This window comes from Psammomys obesus, unplaced genomic scaffold, assembly GCF_907164565.1.
Source record: "Psammomys obesus unplaced genomic scaffold, mPsaObe1.curated_primary_1811, whole genome shotgun sequence".
NCBI classification, from domain to species: domain Eukaryota; kingdom Metazoa; phylum Chordata; class Mammalia; order Rodentia; family Muridae; genus Psammomys; species Psammomys obesus.
Genome location: NW_026592510.1, coordinates 7690243 through 7717467, shown reverse-complemented (window position 1 = coordinate 7717467; position 27225 = coordinate 7690243). Strand labels below are relative to the sequence as shown.

General features: G+C 45.8%; 1 protein-coding gene across 1 annotated transcript in view; it reads right to left on the bottom strand.

The window, feature by feature from the left end:
* Positions 1–103: 103 nt before the first annotated feature.
* Positions 104–27225, bottom strand: part of Gldc (glycine decarboxylase) — an 83367-nt gene continuing 56245 nt past the window's right edge. The window contains exons 16-25 of the mRNA XM_055613857.1: positions 25801–25876; positions 20820–20945; positions 18589–18738; positions 16646–16758; positions 15438–15579; positions 12573–12684; positions 5114–5209; positions 3136–3308; positions 1496–1576; positions 104–775 (exon numbers count right to left, since the gene is read on the bottom strand). Of these exons, the coding sequence (XP_055469832.1) occupies positions 632–775; positions 1496–1576; positions 3136–3308; positions 5114–5209; positions 12573–12684; positions 15438–15579; positions 16646–16758; positions 18589–18738; positions 20820–20945; positions 25801–25876 (1213 nt within the window). The 3' untranslated portion in view covers positions 104–631. The remainder of the gene's footprint in view (positions 776–1495; positions 1577–3135; positions 3309–5113; positions 5210–12572; positions 12685–15437; positions 15580–16645; positions 16759–18588; positions 18739–20819; positions 20946–25800; positions 25877–27225) is intronic.

Here is a 27225-nt window from a genome sequence, read left to right as displayed (position 1 = left end):
ATGTAAAGATAGCTGTTGGGTTGAGTGTTCTCACTGCCCTTCAGTTCCCTCTGAGGAGTCCGGGGCATCATGGGTATAAAAATAAAATGGGACGGCATTATTCAAATTCAGTTTTATTAGAACACTAACAAAAGCAGATAAAAAAAAAAAAACCCACGCATTGGAAGGAAACCACTCGGAAATGCTGTGACAGATCAGGCACATTAGTGAGAAGAATTCTTCAATGTATACAAAATGTAAACATTTGCCCTGGGATTTCCCTCAGAGGGCACAGTCCACAGGGGCTTATTTGGAACAGAAAGAATGTCTATTGAATCTCCAGCATAGGCTCTGACCTCTGCAAACTTCCTGAATTAAAAAGTTAAAATTTCCTAGCACACCCCAGATTTTCTATTTGGAAAACTAAATGGCTCCCAGTCAAGGCAACGTGAACAGCAACCGCCTGGCAGCTGGCAGCAGCCGCTCACCATGCTAACTGTGCTTACATTACCTTGAAAGATTACAGAAATAGACAGCATACGAAACTCCTGAGTGAGCCACGTGCAGGAGAGCAAATGTCCTTATCAAATGCTCCAGAAAGGGCCATCAAATCAGTCCTTTGAGTTGGGGCTGGGGGTGGGGGGAGACAGGACTAAGAGGAGGCCCTTTTCTGTTCGGAAAATGGAGACTCGTAGACCCCCATGGGTGGGCAGGTGCAGACCAGGTGCTGGTCTCCATAGATGTCGTCGATCCGAGCAATGGTTGGCCAGAATTTGTTCTCTGGTTTCACGAAGGGCTGAAAAGGACAAGATAGAAGTTCTGGGATGGTCCGAGCCCTTTGGGGAATGGTGAGGCAGTGATTGGTATTCCTACAACCCAAGGCAGCACTGGCCCAAGTATTACAAACCACACTTTTCACAGTTTCAACTTTGGAGTCTCTATGCCTCTGGGACTAGAAGATGCCTTCTGCATATAAGAATCAAAAAGGAAAGGAAGGGCCCGGAGAGACGGCTCGTTGGTCAAGAGCACTTACAGCTCTTGCAGAGGGCCTGGGTTCAGTTCCAGTACCCCCACGGCAGCTCACAAACCACCTGAAACCCAGGGCCAAGTGAATCTGATGTCCTCACCCCCGGGGCCTTCTGTATGCAGCACACATGTAAACTCATCCACAACCCTACCCCCTGCCGCACACACACAAGTAATAAATCTTTATTCAGATCACACTACAGTCCACCTCCCGCTGGATTCCGTAGAGAGCATGCTGATCCATTGGACCCGGGCTGCTGCTCAGTGCTGACACCCTGTCCCTGGGGGCTCCCAGGCCTGTGACTGACACTCTGAATGAGCTCAGATGGCTCTCAAGGTCTGAGTCTTCCGCTTGTTCCTCATCTTCATCTCCACGTCAGTGGGCCATCCCAGACCCACTTTTTATAATGAGACTGTAGGTGGGAAACCCTTGACGGGCAGCATTGGCTACAATAACATCTTGGTTAGCCAAGTTCAGCTCAGGACTTACCAGGGGAAATGCCGCTACCTCTCTGGAATATGGTCGATCCCAGTGGGAGGATGTGACACAGGTCAGGGAGTGTGGAGACATCTGGACAGAGAAATGGTGGCAGAGGGTCAGGTTAAAATAGTGTGCTGACAGGCGAAGTCCTCCTCCCCTACTGTCTGACCCTAGCCTATCAGGTCCTGTCAGGACGGCCTGGATCCTCTTCCTCTGTGGGCTAGCTAGGTCGCCCCACCAGGGAGAAGTGATCAAGGAGCAGGCAACTGAGTTCATGTCAGAGATTGTCTCTTCTCCCCTAGGAAAGAGGGATAGGAGAGGAAGGGGGCAGGGTAGGACCAGGAGGAGATAAGGGAGGGGGCTACAACTGGGATACAAAGTGAATAAATTGTAAATAATAATAATGAAGAAAATAAAGAAAAAAATAGTATGCTGCTTTGTCCCACACCTCATCCCAAACAAAGCTCACAGACAGGAAGCTGCTCTTTTGCTTAAACTAGAGGTGGGGGGGGGAGGGTCAGTGACATTTTTATGAGGACCTGTGTCAAACAGTAGAAAAGTTGGATAATAATTTACCACCAAAGGGCAAGTTGAGCATTTGTTTTTCTCTAAAAACCATGCTTGCTTCACCTTTGAAAGTGAAGCAGCTGGCACGGGTGACGCTGCCCACCTGTCCCTCCGTCCATCTCCACCTATCTCCACCCTAGTGATGGCCACTCCCCCTGAATCTGGTGACTCGAGTTTCCACTGTTTATACACCGTGCACACAGCAACACCGAGCGTGAGCTGTCACACCTAACGGCACAGCCTCACAGTAGGAGGGGTCCTCCCTTTGATGCAGTATTTCAAGCAAGGGCTTTTAGTAGCTCCACAAAGCACCTCCAGACGGGGCTCTGAGCCTGCCTCAGCATCTCATTCTCTGGCTCATAGCCAGGAAGATGCAACCGCTGTCCACGGAGTATTCTCAAGTTGTCCCCTGATTGTTTACAATGAACCGGGAACACACCACTCCAAAAATAACGCGTTTTGCAAGAGGTTGGGGAAATGTTGAACTTTTTCTCCACATGGGCCATAAGGCGCTGCGAAATTCTCAGGCCGAATCAAACAGCAGTTAAATTGGTCTGTGGTTGTTATGCCAGTAAGAACCGTGTTTATATGGAGAGCTCAAGAAGGAGTGAGTGAAGCAGGTCTGGGACAGTCTGATACAGTGTATCCAGCTGAATGATAAGAGTTTTCCAGCTAGGAAGCCAATCTTCCTCCGTTGGGAGTCCACAGCCGTTACAGCCCAACTCCATCCAAGTCACCGCTACAACCAAGTAACCACCACTGCCATTCAAGAAGATAGAAACTGCTTGCTGCGTTTCCCATAATTGCCTCATTCTGGGCAGTAATTTAATCATCAGAGAGAGCTCTGGAAGGGTCAGCACACTCCCTAGGGACCATTTTCTCTCTTTCTTATGTTCTCTCTGGTTTTTCAAGACAGGGCTTCTCTGTATAACCTTGGCTGACCTGGACTCTCTCTGTACACCAGGCTGGCCTCAAACTCACAGAGATCCGCCTGCCTCTGTCCCCGAGTGCTGGGATTAAAAGTGTGTGCCACCATGCGCAGCTTCCAGTTACCATTTTCAATTCTCTGGTATGTTGTATACCTTCAGGGGGTTGACCCTTGGGTCAATGCGGCCCTCCTCTATGTCAGCAATCTCTTGCCGGATGCTGATCATGGCGTCACAGAATCTGTCGAGCTCTGCTTTGTCCTCTGACTCGGTGGGCTCAATCATGAGAGTCCCTGCCACAGGCCAGGACATGGTAGGGGCATGAAATCCTACAAAGGGAGACCAGAAGAACAGGCACAAATCAAAGTTGGCAAATGTGTAGTTTCCTAATATGGCATTTTACAACGACAAGTAGAGAGAGAGAGAGAGAGAGAGAGAGAGTGTGTGTGTGTGTGTGTGTGTCAACAGGCTTTCAGGAAAAAATTAGAGTGGGGTTTCCATTTCACTTCATGTTTTAGAATCTTTCTAGACTGAGGCTGACACCCAGCTGCTTAGCATCCACGAGGCCTGAGATTCCAATCACAGCACCTCAGAAGGAAAAACAGAACAACCAAAAACCAAAACCCCCTTCTTATGATGGGATGTTGTAATGTCAAATCCAGATTTAATGAGGAAGCAAGCAAATGTCACTGTTCCCATTTACCTTGTGAAGAAGCTGAGGCTGAATCAGCATGTGTGAACCTTTGCCCCTTCTTGAACACAGTGTAACCAATCACACCTGAAGCCTCTGTGTAAGTTTTCAAAAGCAAAGTACTCACCCGCCCGTCATTCCTCATACAAATCTATGCACCATTTTTGGTGTGTAATACTAGAAATTGGACCTAGGCCCTTATTTGTGCTCATGTAGACTTCCGGCAATCTGTCTCCCTATCCCATCTCCGACACTGTTTTAAGATGAAGCACAATATCCCCAGCTGAAGCCCCTCCCAGCTAATCTTGCTCCAGAGAACAGAGGTTCCCACATTCTGGCAGGTCTCATCATTCCACAGAGTGCAATGCCTTAACCTTCCAGCTTCCCAACATTATTTTAATAAAATGTTCAAGTACATGGGTGATTTGAAAGCACTTGTAGCAAGGTACCCACGTAGCCCTTAGAGATCCTTCATTGATGTCTGCTTCATCATCTATTCATCCACCCATCCATCCATCCATCCATCCATCCATCCATCCATCCATCTTATTTTTAAAATTTGTTTTCATGTATTTTGCAGATGTGTGTTTATATATTGGCAGTCTTTTGGGAGTTAGCTCTCATTCCACCTTGTGAGTCCCAGAGACAGAAGTCAGGCTTGGCAGCACATGTCTTTAGCCACTAAGCCATACTGCCAGCCCCATCTTATTTTTTATGTAATTCGAATAACACTGCAACCATCGGAACACTTTATTTTGTAGGCGGTTCAGAATGTCCATCAGTGAAAGAACTCAATATGCATGCATTTTATAGTACACCTTGCAGTAAAATGCAAAGATCTTAGCTAAACCACTTAATGGGCTTTGCAAAAAGCACACATCTGTGCCACCTAACCAGCAAGGAGTTGTTTTGTTCTTTAAAGCATAAACTCATCTCATTATCCATTAAGATCTGTCCTCAACGCCTTTATGTGAACAAATTTAATCCATATTCTGCTGAGTGGCTCCCGCACCTGGAATCAGCCACCTGCTATTCTAAAAATAGATTCTTGGATCTTGACCCTAACTCAGGAAGGGAGGTACCTAACTCTGGGGTTGGATGGGGGCTACCACACAGGTGACGCATGCTGGGAATTGAACCCAGGTCCTCTGCAAGGGCAAAAGATGCTTTTAACCCCCGAGCCACCTCCCTAGCTCCTTAATCACTTGTTTTAAGAAGAAACATACGTTAGACATTTTTAAGCAGTTTTATTGATGCATCTTAATGAGAGGCCCAGGCACTTCCTGGATGGAGGATGAGTCATGGCCAGTTGGGACCAGGGCATGCAGTTCTTGGATACATTATCTAGTCATGTACCTGAGTGCATGTGCTTCTAAGACACAGGTTCACAGCCTATAGGAACAATTGTGTGGGTGTTGAAAAACACTTACCATAATCACTTACCATAATCCTGGAGCCTCTTGGCAACATCCACAGCCTCAATATTGGCAGATTTTTTGAAGGGCCTTGTGTCCAAAATAAATTCATGAGCCACAAACCCTGTTCAAGAACACGGTGTCAGTTGAAGGTGAGTCTCGGCTTGTTTCACTCATGTGAATATCTCAACAGTTCAGCTCATTACACAGCTCCATGGGGACTAAGAAGCTAAGAAAGCTTGATAAGGTTACAGTTGGCAGTGAAGACCTCATTTACTCTCTCACACATTTGTCTGATTTGTTCACTGCACACCTGAGAGCCTGATAATGGATGAAGGAAGTTGGGGGATGGGCATTACTGGAACATTTAGCAGGAGAGATCTGGAATTTCTATTCTGAAGACTTAAAATCTACTTGCAGCAGTTGAAGGCAATCCTGATCCTTTTATACAAATTCTTTTTAAAGCTAAAGATTCACTGATGAATTCAGCCCCTTTACTTTGAAGGTTAAATAACTCCATCCTCTGCATCGATGGTTCAGGCCAATCAATATATTCACAGGACACATGCAGAATTTAATGTGGTTCTTCAAAGAAGTCTCAAAGGTTTAATGTCATGCTGCAGACCAAGAATTGGAAATAAGCCCTGTCAGCCAGACGAGGTGGTGCCCACTTGGAACCCTAACACTAGACAGAGGCAGGAGGATCACACATTTAAGGCTGTAGATCAAGACTTCGTCTCCCAACAAAATCCGAAAAAGAAAAGAAAAAAGAACTGGAGAAGGAGGCACTGTCAAACAGTCCATGTAGAAACAATGCGACTGAAATCTGTGGGGGTCAATTCACCTTGATCCGATGCCTTCTAGAGCCATCGGAAAAGCATCCCTTTCCCTCAGAGCCCTCTAAGACACAGCATTTAGACTTGGTGGCTGTCAGAGGCCAGATCTCAGAATGCTTTTCTGTTTTCAGCTTTGAGGACCCAACCATCAGAATGAACTAGAGATGGGGCTGGAGAGATGGCTAAGCAGTTAAGAGCATTTCCTGTTCTTCCAGAGGACCTGAGTTTGGTTCATAGCACTCATGGCAGACAGCTCACAGCCGTCTGTAACTCCACCTCCAGAGGATCTGTCACCCTCTTCTGGCCTCTGGCGGCACAGCATTCATGTGCAAAACCCATACCCAGACATATACATATGTACATAATTAAACATAACATAAGGAAAATCTTTAAAAGAATAAGCCAGTGAAAGTAAGTCAGCTTCAATCAGCATTCTTGAGAGCTGCTTCCCAAATGCTATGGCCCGCCTATAAGTTTCCATACTTGTTTTTAACCAGCCTAGGAAGATGGACAGGAGGTTAAGAATACTTACTCTATTAGGATCTGGGTTCAAGTCCCCAACATCCATGTAAAATCTGGACATGGCAATGTGTGCCTGAATCCTCCAGCAGTGAGGGGAGGAGGGTTAAGAGGAGAGAGATATATGGTACCCAAAACTCTCACATGCCACCCAGCCTAGCTCAGTGAGCTTCTAACAATGAGACGCCATCTCAAGGCAAAGGGAGGCCTGCTCTGGCATGTGCATGCCCACGGCACACATATGCAGCACAGAAGCATGCACACCAGATCAAACCAAGCCAAATAACCCACTTTACTGACTCTCAGCCAGTGAATCCACTGATAAACCACCAGCCTTCAAAACTAACCGCAGTCACTAACCACCCCTAACGGCCGCCTGAACCACCATTATTTTTTTATAACAAATAAACGCTTTCATCTGAAAACACGAATGTGACAGTGTGAGAATAAATACACCAAAGCTGCCTGTTTTTAAAGTATGCTTTCTAACAATGACGAGAAAGAAACTGGTTAAGAATAACTCAAAACTAGAAGGGTAATTTCTAGGTAATTAATCTCAGAAAAAAATGTGCCCAACAGAATAACCATTAGAAGGCTTGAGAAGAGGGGAAAAAAGAAATCACAAAAATCCTTGAGACCTCCAACACCTAATTTCAGGATGCCTAGAGGCCAGTGTCGGCCTCTGCCCTTTCTCCTCTGAGCCTGTGGCTGCTATTCCAGGCCTAAAGACAGCTAGTGATGTTTGCTGTTCTGAAGGGCATGTGGCTAGCCTGAGGCTGGAAATGTATGCTGTCAGCAAAAGAGGAGTCATTCATTGGCAGGCTTAGAGGAGAATCTTGCAAATGGAGATCCAGTGGCAATAGCTGGAAGTCCATCTAACCAAGTCGACGCAGCACCTCTAAACCCTAGGTTCTGTCTGCAGGGCCACCACAGACAAGTGGTTTTGGGAAGAGCTCCATTCCAAAAATGAGGTTCAGATGTTATTTTCTCAGTGTACATTCTCATCCAAAGAGCATCCCTCTCTCTAAGAGCCCCCTAAGAGATAGCATTCCAGCTTCGGTGGCTATCAGAGGTAGGACCTCACAATGTTCTTCCGAGCTTGCAGCTTCTAAGAGAAAGATGTACAGGCCTGCCGTGGCATATGGTAAACTGGGGCAATCTGGAACAGCAGCTGCTTCCTGGAGGCATAACCAGGACAGAGACGCCAACTTGGAGGAACAGGAAACAGCAAGAGGAGGGGGTGGGAAGATTGGAAGAGCCTCTGGTCGTGGGGAGCTTTTGAAACAATGGTGTTGCCCACACCTGACAGGACCGTGACAAACCCGCAGCAGCCTCGAATGCCTGCACAGACCTGCAGAAGGTCAAGGCGGTCAACATTCCTAGCCTAGGCTCTCCTGACAGTCCACAGCTTCTGGCGAGGGTCAGTTCTGAGGATATGGCCCCTGGTACATGGACCACATAAGATTGTCCAGCACTACACCCATAACCTGGATAAACTGGACTCTTTGGGTAACGTGTTAGAAAAGAAAAGGAAAAAAAAAGAAGGACCCAAGCGGTGGGGAGGAGGTAGAAAGGTGAGGGTAGATCTAGGGGAGGAGGAGGAGTTAGGAGTGAATATGATCAAAATGCGTTGTATCTGCATGTATGAAATGCTCTAAGAATTAATAAAAATGCCATATTAAAAAAGTGAAGAGGGTGAGACAATAGGAACACCAAATGAAGTGGCCTGGCTCGTGTGGTGATTGTCTTGAACAGTATGGGTGTGGTGGCTTGAATGAATATGGCCGCCATAGGCTCATAGGCTGGCACCATGAGGAGGTGTGGCCTTGTTGGGGGAAGCGTGTCACCAGAGGTGGGCCCTGAGGTCCCAGGCACACTGTCTCTCTTCCTGCCATCTGTGAATCAGGATGCAGAACTCTCAGCTCTGTCTGCCTGCAGGCTGCCATGTTCCCCGCCATGATTTAGACAGACGGACTAAACCCCTGAAATGGTGAGCAAGCTCCAATTAAATATTTTCCTTATTAAGAGCTGTCGTGGTCATGGTGTCTCTTCGCAGAGACAGAAGCCCTAACAGACAGTGGGGTCGTGCTGTGTAAGGTGGGATTCTCCAAGCTCCTCTGGAGAATACAGAGGTTCTTAGAGAGACAGCTTCAGAACGCTGGAACCAAGTAAATCATGTAAAGCTTGGGTGAGTAATCAAAGAGCCTCCCAGCTCTGTGGTAACCTGAGACAAAATCAAAACAAAACAAAAAACTCCCAGCTTTTTCCTGGGAATGACGTCAGGCACTGCTGGGCCCCTGATCACAGCATGTACCAGCCGATGAGGCCCCTGCTCTCGGTTCAAAGGAAGGGCCACCTGGAAACCTCTTGGGGGACAGGGATCCACAGCACAGCAGCAATGGGTTTGCCCAAGATGAAAGGCATATAGAAAAATTAGTAAAACAAGATGCCGGCAGAGTCTACTGACAGGAACGCCCTTCAGAACACACTGTGAACTTAGCCCAAAAGACGAGAGACATGTTAAATTTGAAAATTCCTTCTCTTACGTATCTACTGACATTTCCGGGTGTGGTGGGGCCACGTGCCTGTAATCCCAGAACTGGGAAAGATGGCTCACTCACAAATTCGGGTCTGCTTGGGCGACACAGTGAGACCCTCTATCAAAAGCAAAACCAAACAAACCAAAAAAAAACCCAAACCTGAAAAGAGAAAAACGAAAACATCTAACAAAAGAGACTGGCCAACACTACCAACAAAACAATAATCCTGCCTAAAAGTAATTCCTTTTTCTCTTCATTGTAGCAGAATACGCCTGCAGCTTCTCTACCTATCTCTTGCCTGTCACGCCCTTGTTTGTTCAAACAGCCGCTAGCCTAGACTGTGTAGTTACTATTCAGGTCTCAGAGCACCAGCTCAAGATGGCAAGCCTGGAGTTCATTAAAATCATTGCCTCAGAGGCATCTGTGATTCCAGCATCTGAGTTAGCACTGGCAAATATGATTAAGATGAGCATCAGTCTTCTAATAGTGCTTTTGGACACATTAGAACACAACGTGATTATTGAAAACATCGGTACTTTGAGTTCCCAGAAGGTACCGCAGCGCTGAGTTTTCAGACCCCAAAATATGGGATTTGAAATTGTGTAACGTATGCATTTAGCAGACCAGCATGAGTCAATGTTTGGTTTGACAAACTTTTGGATTGAGTAATCAAGTCTACAATCACCAACCCATTTCAGCTTGGGATGAGAAATGCTACTTGCAATTTAATTCTGGGGTAAAATGTCAAAACAAGTGGAAATTTCATCCATCTTTTTGTACTCTAAGTCCCGCAGGACGGCATGAGGCTCTGTGCCCAAAGTCACCACTTAAATGCTAAGTGCATGGTGACCTGGGACCTTCTCTCATGGGTGCCCACCCCCCCATTCAGTTTAAGTCACTTTAATTCCTGCTTTTAAAAACTGTACTTTGCAATCGGTGAACATATTAGAAAATCGCTGAACTGTGAAGCTTGAATGAGCAAATTGTATTAAAAGGTATGTTAATTTAATCTTAGTAAGGCCACCGAAAGTTAAATAATAAATAATATAAAAAATTAAGGCCTGGGTCAGCTCGTCAGTAGGATACGTGCCTAGCAAACATGAAGCCCAAGGTTCAAAGACTGGTGCTTCCACCGACAACTAAATCACTAACTAGAGAAATCAAAGAAAAACCTAAGTATTGTAAATTAAAACGACAATATCATTCATCCATGAAATTAGCAATTAGCTTTTGTTGTTTTTCAGTCTATTCCCATAAAATAACTGGCACAGCGACTCTTGAGATAATTGAGGACACATGTGTAAGAAGCATCCCTACCCTCTCTGTGAGTTATCTAAAAAAAAAAAAAAGAAATAGTCGGCATCTTTTCTTAGAAAAAAAAAAAAAAAACTACTATAAGGGGTTGTTCTTATACCAACGTTACAACGCAAACAACTGAGATGGAACGATAGACTCATGAAAATAGGATGATGCTATTTGTGGGGTTGTGCAGATGACCCCGTGGGTAAAATGTGTGCTACACAAGGAGGAAGACCAAGGAATGACACACAAAACATTAGATGGCAGCGCATACCTGTGTGCATGTGAGGAGCAGGGGAGGGAGAGAGAGAGGATGAGGTTTGGAATCTGAGCCACCACAAAAAGACGTGTGTGTGTGTGTGTGTGTGTGTGTGTGTGTGTGTGTGTGTGGAAGAGACAGAGGGGAGGGAGAGAGTCTGAGCAACCATATGAAAAGACATTGGATGAAGGAGGCGGTGGCAGCGCGCGTGTGTGTGCATGTGCGTGCGTGCGTGCGTGCGTGCGTGCGTGCGTGCATGCGTGCGTGTGTGTAGGTGGACAGAAACTTGCTGTCAACCAGTCTAGCTGATCTCTGAGATGGTCAGCTCCAGGTTCAGGGGAGACCCTGTCTCAAAAAATAAGGTGGGCAAGCTAGTAAGGAAGGCATCCTTCTATCGACCTCTGGCTTCCGCAGGAGCTCCTAAGGATGAGTACATCTCTTCCTGTGCACACCCTCCCACACTCAGATGCAAAAAACTGCATCTGTGACACCAGCTTAGTTCTCTAAGAGAGATACAATAAGATATTAAATGTTAGCTTTATCTGGCTGATCGATGCAAGTATCATCCCAATTTTCTTTCGTGCTTTTTTTTTTTTTAATTTCCCAGGCTTCTGAACAACACACATCACCTATATAAGCACACCACATAAATATTCAAGCTAATCACTGAAGCAAATGCCCATCAGGAGAGACTTCACAGCGCGGGAGCTGTATCTGAATTAATTAGTAACTGCAGACGCATTTTGCTGTGTTGCTTGGAGACCTCACAACCTTCTTCCCCACTCTCCCGAGAGCTTCCTACCCAGGGATTCTGGTTATTTAGCTCTTTTTATTTTCAGGCCCCCTCAAGTATTCCCTTGGATCCATATTGACAAGGTCAGAACCGCCTTTGAATTAGGGATTGTAAGCAATGGAGATGTAGACTCTGCTAGGGCTGGATGAACCAAGAGCCCAAGCAGGCACCATGGACCACCCTTCTCAATATTCTATCCGTCTCTTCTTCCGTGACTGAAGTAGCCAGGCTGGGTATCTCCCTGGTTCTTTTTTTTTTTTTTTTTTAATTATTTCTATACATACTTATATACAGCATGTGCTACACCTATGCAGGTGCCCTCAGGGGCCAGAAGAGGGCACTGGGTCACCTGGAACTAACTGGAATTACAGGTGGCTGTAAGCTGCCTGTCATGGGTGCTGGGAACCTAGCTCAGGTCCTCTGGAAGAGCAATAAATAAGTCCTTTTAACCGCTAAGCCATCTCTCTGTCCCCCTGCCTGGTTCTTACTTCCATCACCTCCTATCGCTTCTGGGTTGGTCTTGTTCTGCCCACCAGTACCTCTAATGTAAGCCTAAATGCTTACCTAACACACCATATTAATGAGTCACTGTCCAGCTGATCACACTTCCGGGAACCTATCCATCTCACGGCCTTAATCGCCTTCAGCCTTTTAATGAATCTAACCGTGTCACTCCTCAAGTTGGGAAACCCTTAAAGGCGATGGTCTGGCTCAGGAGTTAAGTCTAGATTCTTCTAAGACCTTCAAGGCACCAAGCTCTCTTTTTAACCTCATCTCACTGGCCCCCTCTTCTCCTACCTTACTTCAAATCAAGCACACCCTCCAGGAAACTCTTCCTTGCTTGGCTGGCTCCTGGTTATGTTTGCTCATATTAAGGAACTGCTTCCCTTATGAAACTACTCCCCCTGACACTGCCTGCTCTGAGTGGCTCAACTCTCTCAGACACCCCTACAACACCCTGTAAATGATCAGCTCTTGAGTTTTCTGTGAGCATCTCTCTCTGTGGTGTAGGCCCCTTGCTGAACTAGGCTGTGCAGACTTAGGATGGGATAGCTTTGCACACAGTAGTGAGTAAGTTGGCTATAGTTCCAAGAGTTCTACACTTCCCTTTTCATAGTCTAAGAAATCAAAGTATTCCTCCCACCTTGCAAAATTACATGTACGTCAAGCATGGGTTGGATATAGGAACCACCCCTCCCCCACAAAAGAAAGAAAACGAAGATAAAAGAGTTGATACTTGCCTCTTGCACCCCTAAAAAGGACTCGGTAGTGTTTTTCTAAACGCTTGGCCATGTAGTTGGCATTTAAAATAGCGATTTCTGTGGCCTCTTTGAGGCCCTTTCCTCCCATCATCTGCAACAAAAAGAAAAAAGAGCCATCAACCAGCGAATGGGTGAGGTGAAAGGTCAAGACACTAAGCAGATGCCCCTGGATGAATTCATTCAAAGGAGTTCACCAGCTCACCATCACTTCAGATTGAAAAGGAATGGAAAATTCCAGGAAGGAGATCTGTCAGTCTGCCCCATGCTTGGAAGAATTTTATTTCTTTAAGCACTACTTTTACTTTTGTTTGTTTTTTTTTTGGGGGGGGGGTGTCATTGTAACAAAGCTGAAAGCAGGGCCCATTTGACTGCACATCACACCAAAGAGGAAAGAGAGCCGTTCTAGAAGTGTTGTAATGTTTATTTCTCGTGTCCTGTGAATTTGAGCTGTAATGAGAATTTTGAGGGATCTGATGAGCTCTTGGTCAAAATCCATCAGATCAATTTGTGCAGTTTGTCTTTCCATCGTCCACGATGAGGAACAAACATTATTCATGTTCATGTATGCCAACTGCCAGGTTCAATCTTTTCCTATTCTGGTGGTGAGTCCCTGCTGTCATACAGGGTAAAAGTCATCAACAGCAAAGCGTTTAAAATCAAGATTACACCAGTGTTTGTGGCCAAGGGAACTCACATCCAAATATGTAACTGAATAAGACAAGTGGTACGAAGTCCAGTGGCCCCAGGTTAGTCAAAGTTGGCTTCGTAATGTAAAAGCTAAGCTTTACCATAAGCTTGAAAAGGAGTAAATGAATGGAGGTTGGGTCTGTGAAGGGAAAGGGGGAATGTGTCAAATGAGAGAACTTAAAATTGTGGGAAAGACATGTGAGTGTCATCTGGGAGTCACCATAGCAACAGGGAGTAGGACCTCATGATCTAAGTCTTTACTTTGACATGGACTTGGTCCAGCCATCTGCTGCCTGCCTTCCTACATGATGGAGTCACCGAGCACCATTCTCTAAATGCTGATGGCTTTAAGCACAAGCCCACATCAGGGGGATTTTATTCTCACTGGGATGAGACCAAAGCACTTGCTAGTGAGAACAGGCAGTGAAAGTAGCAGGAAGGGGCGCAGAGGGCTTATGGGCTTTAGGGAGAAATTATCCTTAGAAAGCATCCACAATGGAGTGCAGAGGACTAGGGAGAGGCTCCGCCTAGTATCTATAGAATTAACAGCCTGAAATAAGAGAAGGCTTGGATAAACACTGCTTATTTAGTTTTAAAAATCATGCTGTGTTTGGTGTTCTAGGCAGATGGCCAAAACAGCCTTATGGGGCTTTACTTTTTATATGTAAGAAGCCATCTCCAGCCCAAATATGTTTGTACAAATAGTCCATATTTACAGGATCCACAGATCAAAGGGAGCTGGGGATTTGGTTGTTTGCGGAGATTTTCATTCTTGTTGTTTTTGTTCCTCCTAATTTGCAAAACGACTGGCATGACTTTTCAGAGTCAGCTTCAAGACTCCAGGGTACAGAACTGTTGCTTTTGCTTCCAATAAACTTTTCATTAAGAATCACAAATGAAGCATGCATGCTGGTAAAGCCAGCACTCAGGAGGCAGAGGCAGCTGGATTAGGAGCTCAAAGACAGCCTTTAATGCATGTCTTTAATGTCTCAAAAACAAAATGAAACCGAGAAAGGGGGGGGGAATCATAGGGGCTGGAGAGATGGCTCAGCAGTTAAGAACACTGGCAGCTCTTTCAAAGGACCCTTGTTCCGTTTCCAAGACCCACAAGGTGGTTCATACTGATCTGTAATTCCAATCTGATATACCCAACAGGCAAGACATACATGCAGGCAAAACACCCATACACATACAATAAACAAAGCCTCAAAACATGAATTAAAAAGGAATCATAAATAGCAGCCAGCCAGGGCAACCCATCCTTGCCTAGAGTCCCACAGTTGGGAGGCTGATATGAGAGACTCCCAAACTAGTGATTATATATATATATATATATATATATATATATATATGGAGACTGTGTCTCAAAATAGAAAATAATAAGCTTAAAAAAAAAAAAAAGAAGATAAATGCCACCACATTCAAAGAAGGCCAGCTCCACAGTTACCCGGCACAATTTCTATAGCTGAGTTTGGGCTTTTGTCTTGCCAGCGGCCACCCTTCCTTTAACAAAGGCCGTTGGTTTGGAAAGGCTGCTCTAATTAGTGACCAACCAAGAGTGCCTAACCACAGATCTGACATTGTAGGAGGTGGGCAGGCCAGTCTGAACAAAAGCTGATTAAAATCAACTCTGCCTTGAGCGTTTCTGTGGCGAAGGACAAAGGGGGAACAAGCCTATTCTCCGACAAAGCTCAATTACCCCTAAAACAAAGTTCCCCAAGTCCCAAGTGCAGTGCTTCTGAAATCACCCCAAACAAATTCCTGCCTCTTCTCGTCTCATCCTCCAGGCTGCCAAGAAATGCTCACCCCAGGACCTCAGCAAAGTGTCATAATGACCTCTCCCACTGCTTTTTGCTTATGCGGAGCCATCTGAATCCGACAGGAAACCAAATGACGCGGCCAGAACATTCACATGATTCATAGAACTTAAGTGTGTCTGGAAAAATGTAAACCCATCACGAGAGCCCAAAGGAACAGATGAGACAATTCTAGCTGGCCTTCTAGAAGGTTTCTTCCACGCCAGCTTTGGCAGGGACGCCGGCCATCGCAGCGTTCACTGACTCCCACCTCCAATCACACATTCCTTTATTTTTTTAGCCCCTCTAAGAGAGTCTCAAGTCCCGCCTCTCCACAGAAACCCAGTTTCACAAACCTCACCTTAATGTAAGCCCACGAAATGGGCAAGATGGAGCTGGAACCCCACGGTGCTGCACTGACGGTCCCCACAGGCCAGCTGTCCTCATTCGGCTTTACGGAAACAATGGGATGACTGGGCAGAAAGGGAGCGAGGTGTTTCTTCCTGTATTGGTTTGAAAGGACACATTGAAATGATGCAAAAAATAATACAATTGAGCCAAATGGCCGAGTTCTCTGGGAGCGCTGTTCTTGGTGGAGGACAGCTGTTGGTGGTAGAGAGCTGACACTTCTAGGGAACAGACAACAAGGAAGGGACCTCCATCCCTTCCTGCCTGCCTTCTTTCCTTCTTCCCTCCCTCCCTCCTTCCTTCCCTACCACCTAACAGCTTCCAAGAACTGTGGTGGAGGATCCTCAGAGCTACCTGCATGTCCGCCTAAGCTATCCACTGAGCAGAGAAGGCCACTGAGGAGATGGTGCCCCTCGGCCTTCCACTTGGAGGCTAACACACGAATACAGACCCCACTACACACTCTCTGAACCACCTGGGACACTCGTTAGCCGTACATAATACAAAACAAAAGAAAAAGCAAGGAAGCCAGGTTTCCAGCAACCCTGACCACTGGCCCGCCCGACCACCACCACAGAAGGCTGTTCTCACTATAATGAGAAAGCTATCAACGGCTAAGAAACATTCCTTCAGTAAATGGTGAGCTCACCCGATTATTGCTAGTAATAAAGTTTGTTTCCTCCCTAGTTAGCACAGATGTAATGAAAATCAAAGCTTCGAGAAGTCCAGTGCCTTCCATCCAATTCACTCTCAATATTATCGTTAACTATTTTTTTTAAAGGAAAAGAGCAATAAATAAATAAACAAAAAATAAATAAAAAAGCTCTTAGAATCTAGGTTCAAATCCAAGACACTTACAGGTGCTGCCATTCCAGTTCTGAGACCTCATACTTCAGTAAAGCTCCCTGCTCAGTACCGTTAACAAGCATGCTCTGGAACCCAGTGAATGCCGTGGCTACTAAGAAAATCACACTTTTCTTTGGAGCCACTCTAAAAGCACGCCTTGCCCAGCCCTGAATCCAGTTGTTGGAAGTGCACTAGATATGAAGGTATTGATACGTGATGACTGATGGGAAAACAAAAACAAAAACAAAAACAAAACACAAGTTTGGGGCCATCCTGCTTTCAAAAGAATCCTGAAGCCAGCACCCCACAACTCACACTCCGATGGGCCCCATGCCAGGGCCACCTCCTCCATGGGGAATGCAGAAGGTCTTGTGAAGATTTAGGTGAGAGACATCAGACCCAAAGTCTCCAGGACGGCAGATTCCCACCTACCGCAAAGGGAAAGAACAAAAGTCAACATCAGAGCTTGGCAGGGCCCCTTCCAATGAGGGGAGGACTTGCTGGTCTGTGCTGTGTGTTCCCAGGAAAGGTGAGCAGAGCCACATCCATGACAGTCACAGTAAGGTGGCTCAGCAGTTAAAGGTGTGTGACACCAAGTTTGGCTATCTTGACTTTGACTCCACAGGAGCCACATGATGAAAGAAGAGAACTGACCCCTGCAGGCTGTCCCTTGACCTACCCATGCGCACGCACATAACGTGATTTAAAAATACCAATGAGAAAAAGGGGTTCCTGAAAGTTCTGCAGTCAACCTGGCATCCCAGAGTCAAAGTGACTGTGGTTTCTATGGAAACAGCAACTGACCGGTTAGCCCCATTCGGATTTTAAAATGTAGGCTGCACAGTCCTTATCCTAAAAGTCTACCTTAAAAAGAGAGGAGAGGGAGTCCCACTAACCCTGAAGTTACCGTGTTTGTTCTGTTGAACAGGCACCTTTTACAGCACCAGTACCACTTTGCCTGGCAAATTCCAGGCTGGACATTTACTACGCGCATGGCTGGTTGGCTCCTTGGAAGGGCCTGGACTCAAGGCCCTAGAAGATGCTGAGCTGAGGAGGTGGGGGGGTGGGGCTGCTGGTTTTCCTGAGACAATCCAGATACCCAGCTGCAATATTCAACTGGCAACCCTGCCACTTTGACGGTGGACAGACATATCTGCCCTAGGGTACTGAAGTAGAAGGCAATCCCTGGAGTACAGTTGTGAACAGAATCAAACTAAGGCAGGAGTTTACATTACACAGACCCTCGGTCACTCCTGCCACCCAAGCAGGCAGGCTTTAACTGGTGAAGTTAAAACTCCAGGTGAAGTGGCTTGTCTAACCAAGGTCCGAGGGATCTTGGCTTCTGCCAGTGCCCAGAACTTGGTTCTAAGCTCCATCAGCTAGAGAGTGTCCCCAGAGGACAATATAAGCCGCTTCTTTTTAAAACTGTTGCCGTGTTCACCACAGCCCCTATCACCTATCTCCTCTAGGATCTCTAAGACCAGGGAAACTGAGGTGACCTGTGAGATTCTGACAGTAAAGTCAGCTTAGGCAGAGCCACGGCAGCATTTACAGAGTTCCAGGCTCAAGCCCCAGCATCACAAAGAAAATGAAAAAGGGAAGAGAAGCTTGGTCCTGAATTCAGTGTCATGTCTTTAAAGGGACTCTCAAGAAGCCACAGAGAGTTGTTTTCCTTGCTGGGGACCAAATTTATGGCTTTCTTAAATAATAATAATAATAATAATAATAATAAGGAAAAAAGGGGAGGGTGGAGAAAACTGGGCCTAGAATGATGGCTCGGCGGTTAAGAAGCAGTTAGGGGCTCAGCAGGGGCGGCTCACGCCTGTGATTTCAGCACTTGGGAGGCAGATCTCTGAGTTCCAGGCTAGTCTGGTCTATAGAGCCAGTTCTAGGACAGCCAGAGCTACATAGAAAAACCCTATCTCAAAAAACAAAACCAAACAAACAAACAAAAAAAAAAAAACTAAAAGAAAATAACAAACAAAAACTAACCGAAAGAGAACACATAAGAGCACTAATTGTTCCTACAGGGGACCTGAGTTTGGCTCTAAGCACCCACATGGTGTTTTGCCAGCATCTGTAATGATAAACTCCCATCCCAGGTGATCGAATGCCCTCCTTTGTCTCCTCTGAGCACCAGGGACACACATGGTGTACATACATCCACTCAGGCAAAGCACTCATGCACATAACACTAACTAATCTTTAACAAGTAAAATCTCATTATCCCTTTCTCAGTGGGCACTAAGCATCTGTACCTGGGCATTCATGTTGGCCCCGTCGAGGTAGACCTGTCCTCCATGTTGGTGAATCAGGGCACACACATCACTGATATTCTCCTCGAACACACCATTGGTAGACGGATACGTAATCATGATGGCAGCCAAGTTCTCTTTGTGTTTATCCACCTGTGGAGAGAAGGGAGCCATGGGAGGAAGAGATTGTCTCTCAGGCAAGACTTTACTCTTTAAACGATTAGGAAAAGTAGAATCTTGATGTTTGAATTCTTGACAATATCTCAGTCTACAATAGTGGTTAAAATGCACAGCCAACTACTTCAAAAATCACCCCAAATCAGCAGCAAAGTCCCCTCAGGATTCTGTATTCAAGATAAAGAAACCAGACTTTGGGCTGGGTGGTGGTGACACACACCTTTAATCTCAGCACTAGGGAGGCAAAGGCAGGTGGATCTCTTTGAGTTTGAGGACAGCCTGGTCTAAAAAGTGAACTCCAGGACAACCAGGGCTCTGTTACACAAAGGAACTGAATCTTGAAAAGCCGAAGAAGAAGGAAGAGGAAGAGGAGGAAGAGGGAAGGAACAAAGGAATGAAGAAAAAAAGGAAGAAAGAAAGAAACCAGGCTTTGGATGTGGCTCAGCAGATGGGAGCTTGTCTAGCTTGTATAAAACCCTAGGCTTGCTCCCTGTACCAAATAAAAAACTAGGCATAACAGAATACTCCCATTACCATAGCACTGGAGAAGTGGCAGTATCCTTGGCTACACAGCAGCTTTGGGCTAGCATGGGTTACATGAGACCATGTTTCAACAAAATTAAACAAAAAGCCAGAGGCTACTCAGAAGATTTTTGGATATTTTGAGTCCAGTTCTATAAAATGGCTGTTTGGGGGGGGGGGGGCGGTGAGGGGAGGTTTTCCTATACATGACTGATTTTGCAGCTAGCTTTTCTGTTCCTTTTCCCTTTCCTACCTTCCTTCCCGAAGATACTTGATAAGGGTTACAGTTTTGATAAAAATCTCCCTCACTTTTGTTGTTTTGGAAACAGGCTTTTTGTTTTGTTTTGTTTTGTTTTGAGGCAGGGTTTCTCTGTGTAGCCCCAACTGTCCTGGAACTCACGCTGTAAACAAGCCTAGCCTCACCTGTTAAGGCCCAGCTGGAGACACGTTCTTACTTAGCTCAGACTGACTCCCAGCTTTCTGTGTAGCCAAGGATGGCCTTGAACTTCTGACTCTAATTCGAAGGGTTGGTGTTGCGGGTGTGTGCCACTGTGCCTACTTTTCTCATTCCCCCAACTCCCCACCCAGAGACAGCAACTGTATATAAAAATATAATGCTAGTTGTTGTTTTTTTTTTTTTTTTTCTTGGCTAGCAAGTCAGAGCAGGGTTAATGTAGGAAGAAAATCAAGTCATGTTCCATATATTCTATATTAGACAAACTTACTAACTACTAGTGACCCAGAATATTTGTGGAAAAAGAAAATGGCAATGAAAGGGAAGTAGAGGATAGAAAAGATGAACAGGGCTGTGTATTTTCAGCATCCTTTTGAAGGTTTTTGCGTAGGTTTTCAGTGCTCATGCCTAATAACCCTGACAGAATCACATTGCTATTCCACCAATTTCCCTTCCACTTAAGATGCAGCCTCCAGTCCACTGGTGGAAAACAGATACAGTTGCTAGGCAACCTCTTCCTTGAGGTTGGGAGATTGGGAGTGGGGGTTGGTGTGGGAGGAAATGGTAGAATGCTGCCTGGAATCCAGCACAGAGCTGCTGGGACGTTTACATAATCCACGTGCATACTTTAATTCTCAATGCAACTGTGACTGTCTGTTTGGCTGTGAATGGAAACACTTGAGGACCAACAGGGAAGCAGGCCTTGCAGAGTCTTCATACTATGACATCACAACAAATACTTTGTTTATTATATTTCAAGGGGAAGAATCAGGAGAGGAGGAGTCAATGAAAAGACTCCTCTCTCTCTGAGACAGGGAGAGGGGCTAGCAGACATGGCTAGTTTTAATTGAGAACCAAAAACACAATTGCTTTTTCTTTTTCTCCCTCCTTAAAGATGGTTAGCTCTGTGAATTTGTACTCTTTCCCCACAGACTCACTTAGAGGAGGAATCATTGTCTTTCATTAATATAAGAGAAGACAAAGTTCCCGCCATCCATCTAGCCCCTCTCTCTCCCCCATCACCATCATCTGTTTCTTTCCAGCCCAGGCTGCTCAAATCTGTGAAGGGGAGAGTGAGTACCATGTCCTTGAGGTGGGCAGCATCGATGTTCCCGTATCGGTCCACCTCCACAGGCTGGATTTTCATGCCTGCCATGTAAGCGCTGGCTGGATTTGTGCCGTGTGCTGACTTGGGAATGAGACAAACCTTGGGAACACAAGTAGGAAGCACAAAAGGAGAAAGAAAGAAAAAAATCAGCAGGATATTTCAAATTAGGGGAAAGTCTCCTAACATGCCGATGGCACACATTGGGTGCCACATGTTTTTTTACGAAACCTTGCCACTGGTGCCTTGAAATCTGCTGTCATTATTGCTGCTGTTGCAAAACAATGTCCCAAAGGGAAGTTTCCATTTGAATCCCCAAGTACTTTCCTAAAGACATCACAATGCCTTCCCCTAGCCCAGAGCACTAAAGATGGGCCTTCTTTAACCTGATCTTAGATGTAAGGTGTGGAAGGCACCTTCTAAGGACATGAGGTTGGAAGCTGCAATCTATGACTCCATTCCTGGAGCTTCAGTGCTGCTCTTGGCTTAGCCAGGGCGGATGACAATGACAGACACACCCCAGGGCCTCCCCAGGCCAGCACAACTGTGCCAACACTTACCGGGTACTCACTCTGCTGTTTATGATTAGTGTGAGCATCAAAACCTCAGTGTGGAAATGAGCAACACCTGCCCTGTGCTCACATGGAGCGCATGGAGAAATAGATGCCTCGTATCCACAGCACAGTGGGTGACTGACAAAATGGGACATGGCTTCAGAGGGAGAAATCAAGGACAGTGTCTCAAGACTACAGACAACACTGCAACCAAGACCTGTTGGATTTGGTTTTAGATTTCAGTGCTGGGATGAACCCAGGTCCCTTGCTCATATCTATCAACCGCTGTACCAGTGAGCAATATTCCCAGCCCTTGTAGTATTTTGGGGGAAGGGTAGGCGTGAAGAAGAGGGAGGGAAAACGGGATTGGGAGGGGAGGAGGGGGGGCTTGTGAGGGGGATACAAAAAGAATAAAGTGTAATTAATAAAAGTTTAAAAAAAAGTATTTTTTTTTTTTAATTGGAAGAAGGGTAGGTACAAAGCATTGAACCCAGGGTCTTGTGCATGCCAGGGAAGCCAAGCAAACTCTGATACTGAGCTGCAGCAGGGATGGGTGGCAGAGACATTGTAGCATGAATACTGGAAAGTTGCAGTCTGCAGATCTCAGGAGAATGATAACAAGAGAGGATAGGACACAAGTTCCCCAGTAGAACTCAAGTGGAAAAGCGAGCCTACCCCGGATAAAGAGATCATAGACCCAGCGTGCCATCTCCGCTGGAGAGGAGTTATAAAAATGAGCCTGTGGCTTCTAGCTGACTCCTCCAAAACAGTGGTTGACTTAAGAAAAACAACATGTGTGCAAACACACACACTCAAATACACACGAACACTCCCACGGCATAGAGGAGGGGGCTGGATAGATGGCTCATCGGTCAAGAGCGAGCACTACTGTGAAAGAGGGCTTGAATTCCGGTTCCCTTCCTAGCTCCAGGGATCTGACATCTCAAGTCTGTGGGCACCTGCATTTGTGCGTGCTTACACAATCAGCACCCCCATCCAGAGCCTTAAGCAAAGAGCAAATGGAATTATCTGACTCTGGCTAACTGATTAAGTTCTTTTAAGATGACTAGTAGTCACTCCGCTGTGTATGCTGATGTTTTTTCTCAGTCCTTTACCTTGTTTAAATACTTGTTTCAAGTGGCTAAACTCCCCCCCCCCCCCCATCTATCAGGACCAAAGCTGGAGGAATTATTCTTTCTCACAAGTTATTTTTAATTCTACATCCTAGGATGAAAACAGCCCTTTAGGACATAATGTTGATAAGGAACAGGAAAGGAGAATGTTAAGAAAAAGAATATAAAGTATACCTAATGGGCCATTAAGAGTTTATACAAAGGAGGTCACCAGAACCAGAAGGCGAGCCGAAACTGTCAGCCATCCTGTGTCTCGTTCGAGTTTTTCATGTCCAAGTCCTTGGGGCATGGGTGTTAGCTTCTACAGGAAGGGAGAGGGAAAGGTCTAGAGGTGAGAGTATGGTTCCGAATTTGGATTTTCAACTGTTCCTAAATGTGCTCACAGGGGTCCACCACAGGGGCCTGGCTGCAGAGGGCGCTGTGACAGTGAAACAACAATTTTGTTGCAAAACAATGTCCCAAAGGGAAGTTTCCATTTGAATCCCCAAGTACTTTCCTAAAGACATCACAATGCCTTCCCCTAGCCCAGAGCACTAAAGATGGGCCTTCTTTAACCTCATGGCAAGAGGCCATGAGCCCGGGAGAGAGGTGGCCTGCAGAAGCTAGGAGAGGCCTAAGGTCTTCCCAAGCTCCACCTCGAGAAAGCATCCTGACCGTTTCTGATTCTAGGGGGCCCTGAGTGCTGTCACGAGATACTGAGTTTACAGTCATTTGTTAGAGCAGCCATGGAAAATCAGTTCCACCCCGGAACAGCCGAGCCGACACAGGCACTTCGGACACTCTTGTGTTCTGGGGAGACTTAACAGCCTTGAGTTACTTTCATGAGCGTTGATTTTTTTTTTCCCCTCACTTTAAAATCACAGTCTTGTGCTGGACACAGAAGTATCATGACCCAGATCTGATGGTTTGGTTTTTCTCAGGTGAATCCAGCTGTGGTTCATTTATATCCTTTAGGGGGGCGCGATGTCCTAGCTTCTGGGAAGCCTGGTGTAGAACCACGGATTTTATCCTCAAAGAATTGCTGAATGTATAACAGATAAAGTTGTGTTTTCCAGGGGTTAAAACCTGACAATTAAAGGCTATGACCAATTCAATCATTCAGGAAGAGAAACGGGTTTCAAAAATTAATTAAAAAAAAAAAAAGTGGATGTGTACATGTGAGAATTGAGTGTTTCATCTTTCTATAGGAAACTCAGTCTCTGGCCAGAACGCTTGAGTTCAGATTTGACCAGCAAAGTGCTTTGTGCCTGGCACGTGGTAATTGCTAAATGTGTTTGTTAAATAATTCATTTTCCCAAATTAAACTGATGAATCATGAACTCGGGCGTTCTATTTCAGGAACCTCTGAAACTTGACCAAAGAGCAATTGTAAAATAACTTCCAAAAGCAGCTTGAAGGCAGAGCACCACTGGGAACCTGGGCAGGTTTGTGGCGTGTAAACTTCTCCAACTCCTTTTCAAGAGAGAAGGGTATGTTGGACGGAGGTCCAACTAAAGCCTATTGTGTGGGAGCAGCTGCCTTAGACACCACTAATGTGGAAACTCTTCGCTGGCTATTTGAATAATAAATCATTCTCTTCTCCTCTAAAAATGGGCTAAAATTAGAGCTGTTTGTCTAGAAGGCTGCCGACGTTTCTAGACTGGTGAGCTCTGTCCGTGTTTCTGAGCTCCGCCGCGAGAAGGAAAGATAGTTTAGATCCAGAGACTCACAGAATCAGAAAGGGAACTATGGAGCTGAAATGTCAGCATAGGGAGCACCAGATGACTCACTCCTGGCTCCTTCATGGTTCCCAAGTAAGCACCTGTAAGCCTTGGGGCTTCTTGTCATTGCCTCTTCACTGTGCATGCCCAGGACTCAGCACTTTCTGAATTCATATACGGCTTGTTTTAAAGGATTTTAAAGATCAATTCAAATGACAGATATGGTGGGACACATCTGTGAAACCAGCACTCAGGGTACCGAGGCAAAACAATTGCAAGTTCAAGGCCAGCTTGAACTATGTACTGAGACCCTACTTCAACTAATATACAAACAAATCAAGCCAAGTGGGGTGTGGGCTGAGGAACATAACCTCAGCACCTGGGAGGTGGAGGCAGGAGGCTGAGTGAGGCATTCTTAGCCAAACAGAGTATGAGGTTAGCTTGGGCTACAAGTCTGTAATAATAATGGTATAGTAGTAAATAAACAAATAAGCAAAAAACCGTTGATGATGTAACTCGGGTATATAGTATTGCCCTAGCATGGAAAAGGCTTGGGTTCCATCTCCAGCCCCACAAAAATAAATAAATAAATAAATAAATAAATAAATAAATAAATAAATAAATAAATAAATAAAAATAAATAAATAAATAAATAAATAAATAAATAAATGAAAAAATGAATAAATGGAGTCTAGTCCAATAGGAAGACACACTTTTATAATCAGTATGAACAAGAAATGTTGGAAGGAGAGCTTTCAGTTTTAATAAACTCAGAAAGGACCTGAGCTTGGGCTATGACTCACTGGTATTATCTCTCCTGAAGCAGCCAGGGTCTCTGTCCTGGTCCTGACACTACCCTATAAATCCCTCTACGAATTCCAGCTCCACAGCTCTACGGAAACACTAGCAGAGCTGGCCTCCAAAGCAAAGGGACCCCAGGTGCCGAGGCCTCCTTTGGGCATAACTAGGGGCTGTGGAGAGATGACAACACATCTGTCTGGGCCAGTGGCGGGGCCAGTGGCAACAGCTGGAATCTTTTACGAGGAGCCGTTTTTGAAAACTCAACTCCCATGCCCAAAGCAAAGCGTGTAACAGCAGAAATACATCTGCCTCCCAACACCATGGTTGCTCAGTGCTGAGCACAAGCCCACGGGAAAACATTTATTCAACTGTCTCTTCTGAAGATACATATGACCTAGTTTATGCTTTCGCTCGAAATTGCTCCAGTCTTAGGCCGAGAGCTAGGGCTGAGCCAATGCGAAGGGCAGCAATGGCAATGCCTGCCCCTGCTGCCCGCTTCCCTCTCCCGAGAGGGCAGTGCCATGGCTAGCTGGCTGGTTCCGTACACTGGGTTCGCACAAAAGCCTTTTTATCTCTGAACGTTTTCCCTCACAGTGATTTCACCGGATGTCTTGGAGGCAAGAATCATGATGGTCACGTCACAGAAATGTGTTCCTTGATTATACTTTCCCTGTCAGCTTCCAAGAAGGCTGGAAAGGCCACAGAACAAAAGAGACCCCGAGAGCCGGAAACCACCCACAGGGAGTAAGCGCCACCTGCGCATGCTCACCGTTCGGTGCCTCTCTCCTTTCCGGTCTAAGTAGGCTCTGATAGTGGCCAGGCCAGCATACTCCCCCTGGGCTCCGCTGCAAAGACAGGAAGAGAGCGGTCAGGGCTGTGGTCTCTAGGCTTTCACTTGTTCATTCGGTATTCACTGACCACATTCTAGGCAGTCACGGTCTGAGTTCAGAGGATCTTTATAGGAGCAAAGGGAACAGCTTGGCACTAACCAAAAGTGGGCCTTACTTGTCTGTTCAGGACCATCAAACGAACCTGGTTTTACCTGCATGATTTGACTGATTAAAAAAAATTGCGAGACTATTTAAGGAACCCATCGCCCAGCTCTAACAATGGGGAGATTTGAAATTTTAAGAAGACATAGGGGGCTGGAGAGATGGCTCAGAGGTTAAGGGCACCGGCTGCTCTTTCAGAGGTCCTGAGTTCAATTCCCAGCAACCACATGGTGGTTCACAACTGTCTATAATGAAATCTGGTGCCCTCTTCTGGTGTGCAGGTGTACATGCAGACAGAATACTGTTTAAATAATAAGTAAATCTTAAAAAAAAAAAAAAAAAAAAAAAAGACATAAGGATCAGTTTATGGGCAGTCTCATTCCCAAGCACATCTTCTACTCTACAAAACCCTTTAAGCTCAACTAAGTAACTAGGAAACAGACCTCAGGCCCTCGGGCTCATGTTTTATCAGCTCAAACCAATGTGTATACTTCGAAGGGACGATGCTTTAAAAATGTAACTGCAGCATAATGATCACACTCAGAATAATACAATTTTTCCAATATTATCAAATATTGAGTCAGACAGAGGCCACACACACTATCTCCACAGGAACTTTCCTCTCTCATCATGGTGTTGGTTGGTCCTACCCTTCATCTGCATGGCTGCTTGGAAGGCCTGGCATTAACTTCAGGCACCACTTGGAGAGGATGCTTAATGACTACTGTCCCTGTGAGCAAATCTGACTCAACTGCAAAGGGGCCAATGCCCTGGTAACTCCATGAAGCAAGGAAAGGGACGTGAAGACTAGGTTTCTCTGTCTCATTCAGAATGTTCTGTCCTCTGTTCTACACTGCCCTGAGATATGGCTCTCAGCTCCCTCATTTTACGACTTAAGCTGGGGTCAAGGGCTAGCAGTGACTGATGGAGAGTTCAGAATGGTGTCGGCCTGTGTCATTGTGCTCTTTGTGTCCGAGGACTGAGCGTCATAAGAGCGAGCTCTTGGGATGGGGATAGAGACTGGGTTAGAGCACATGCCTAGCAAGTTCAAGGCCCCTGCGACCAATCACCAGTGAGGGAGGCAGGTGGGGCAGGGGAAACGGACACTGACTGACTAAGTTAAATATGACAAAACAAAAACACTAGCAAACAAACAAACAAACAAACAAACCAAAAACATGTCTGACAAGAGCCAAGACACT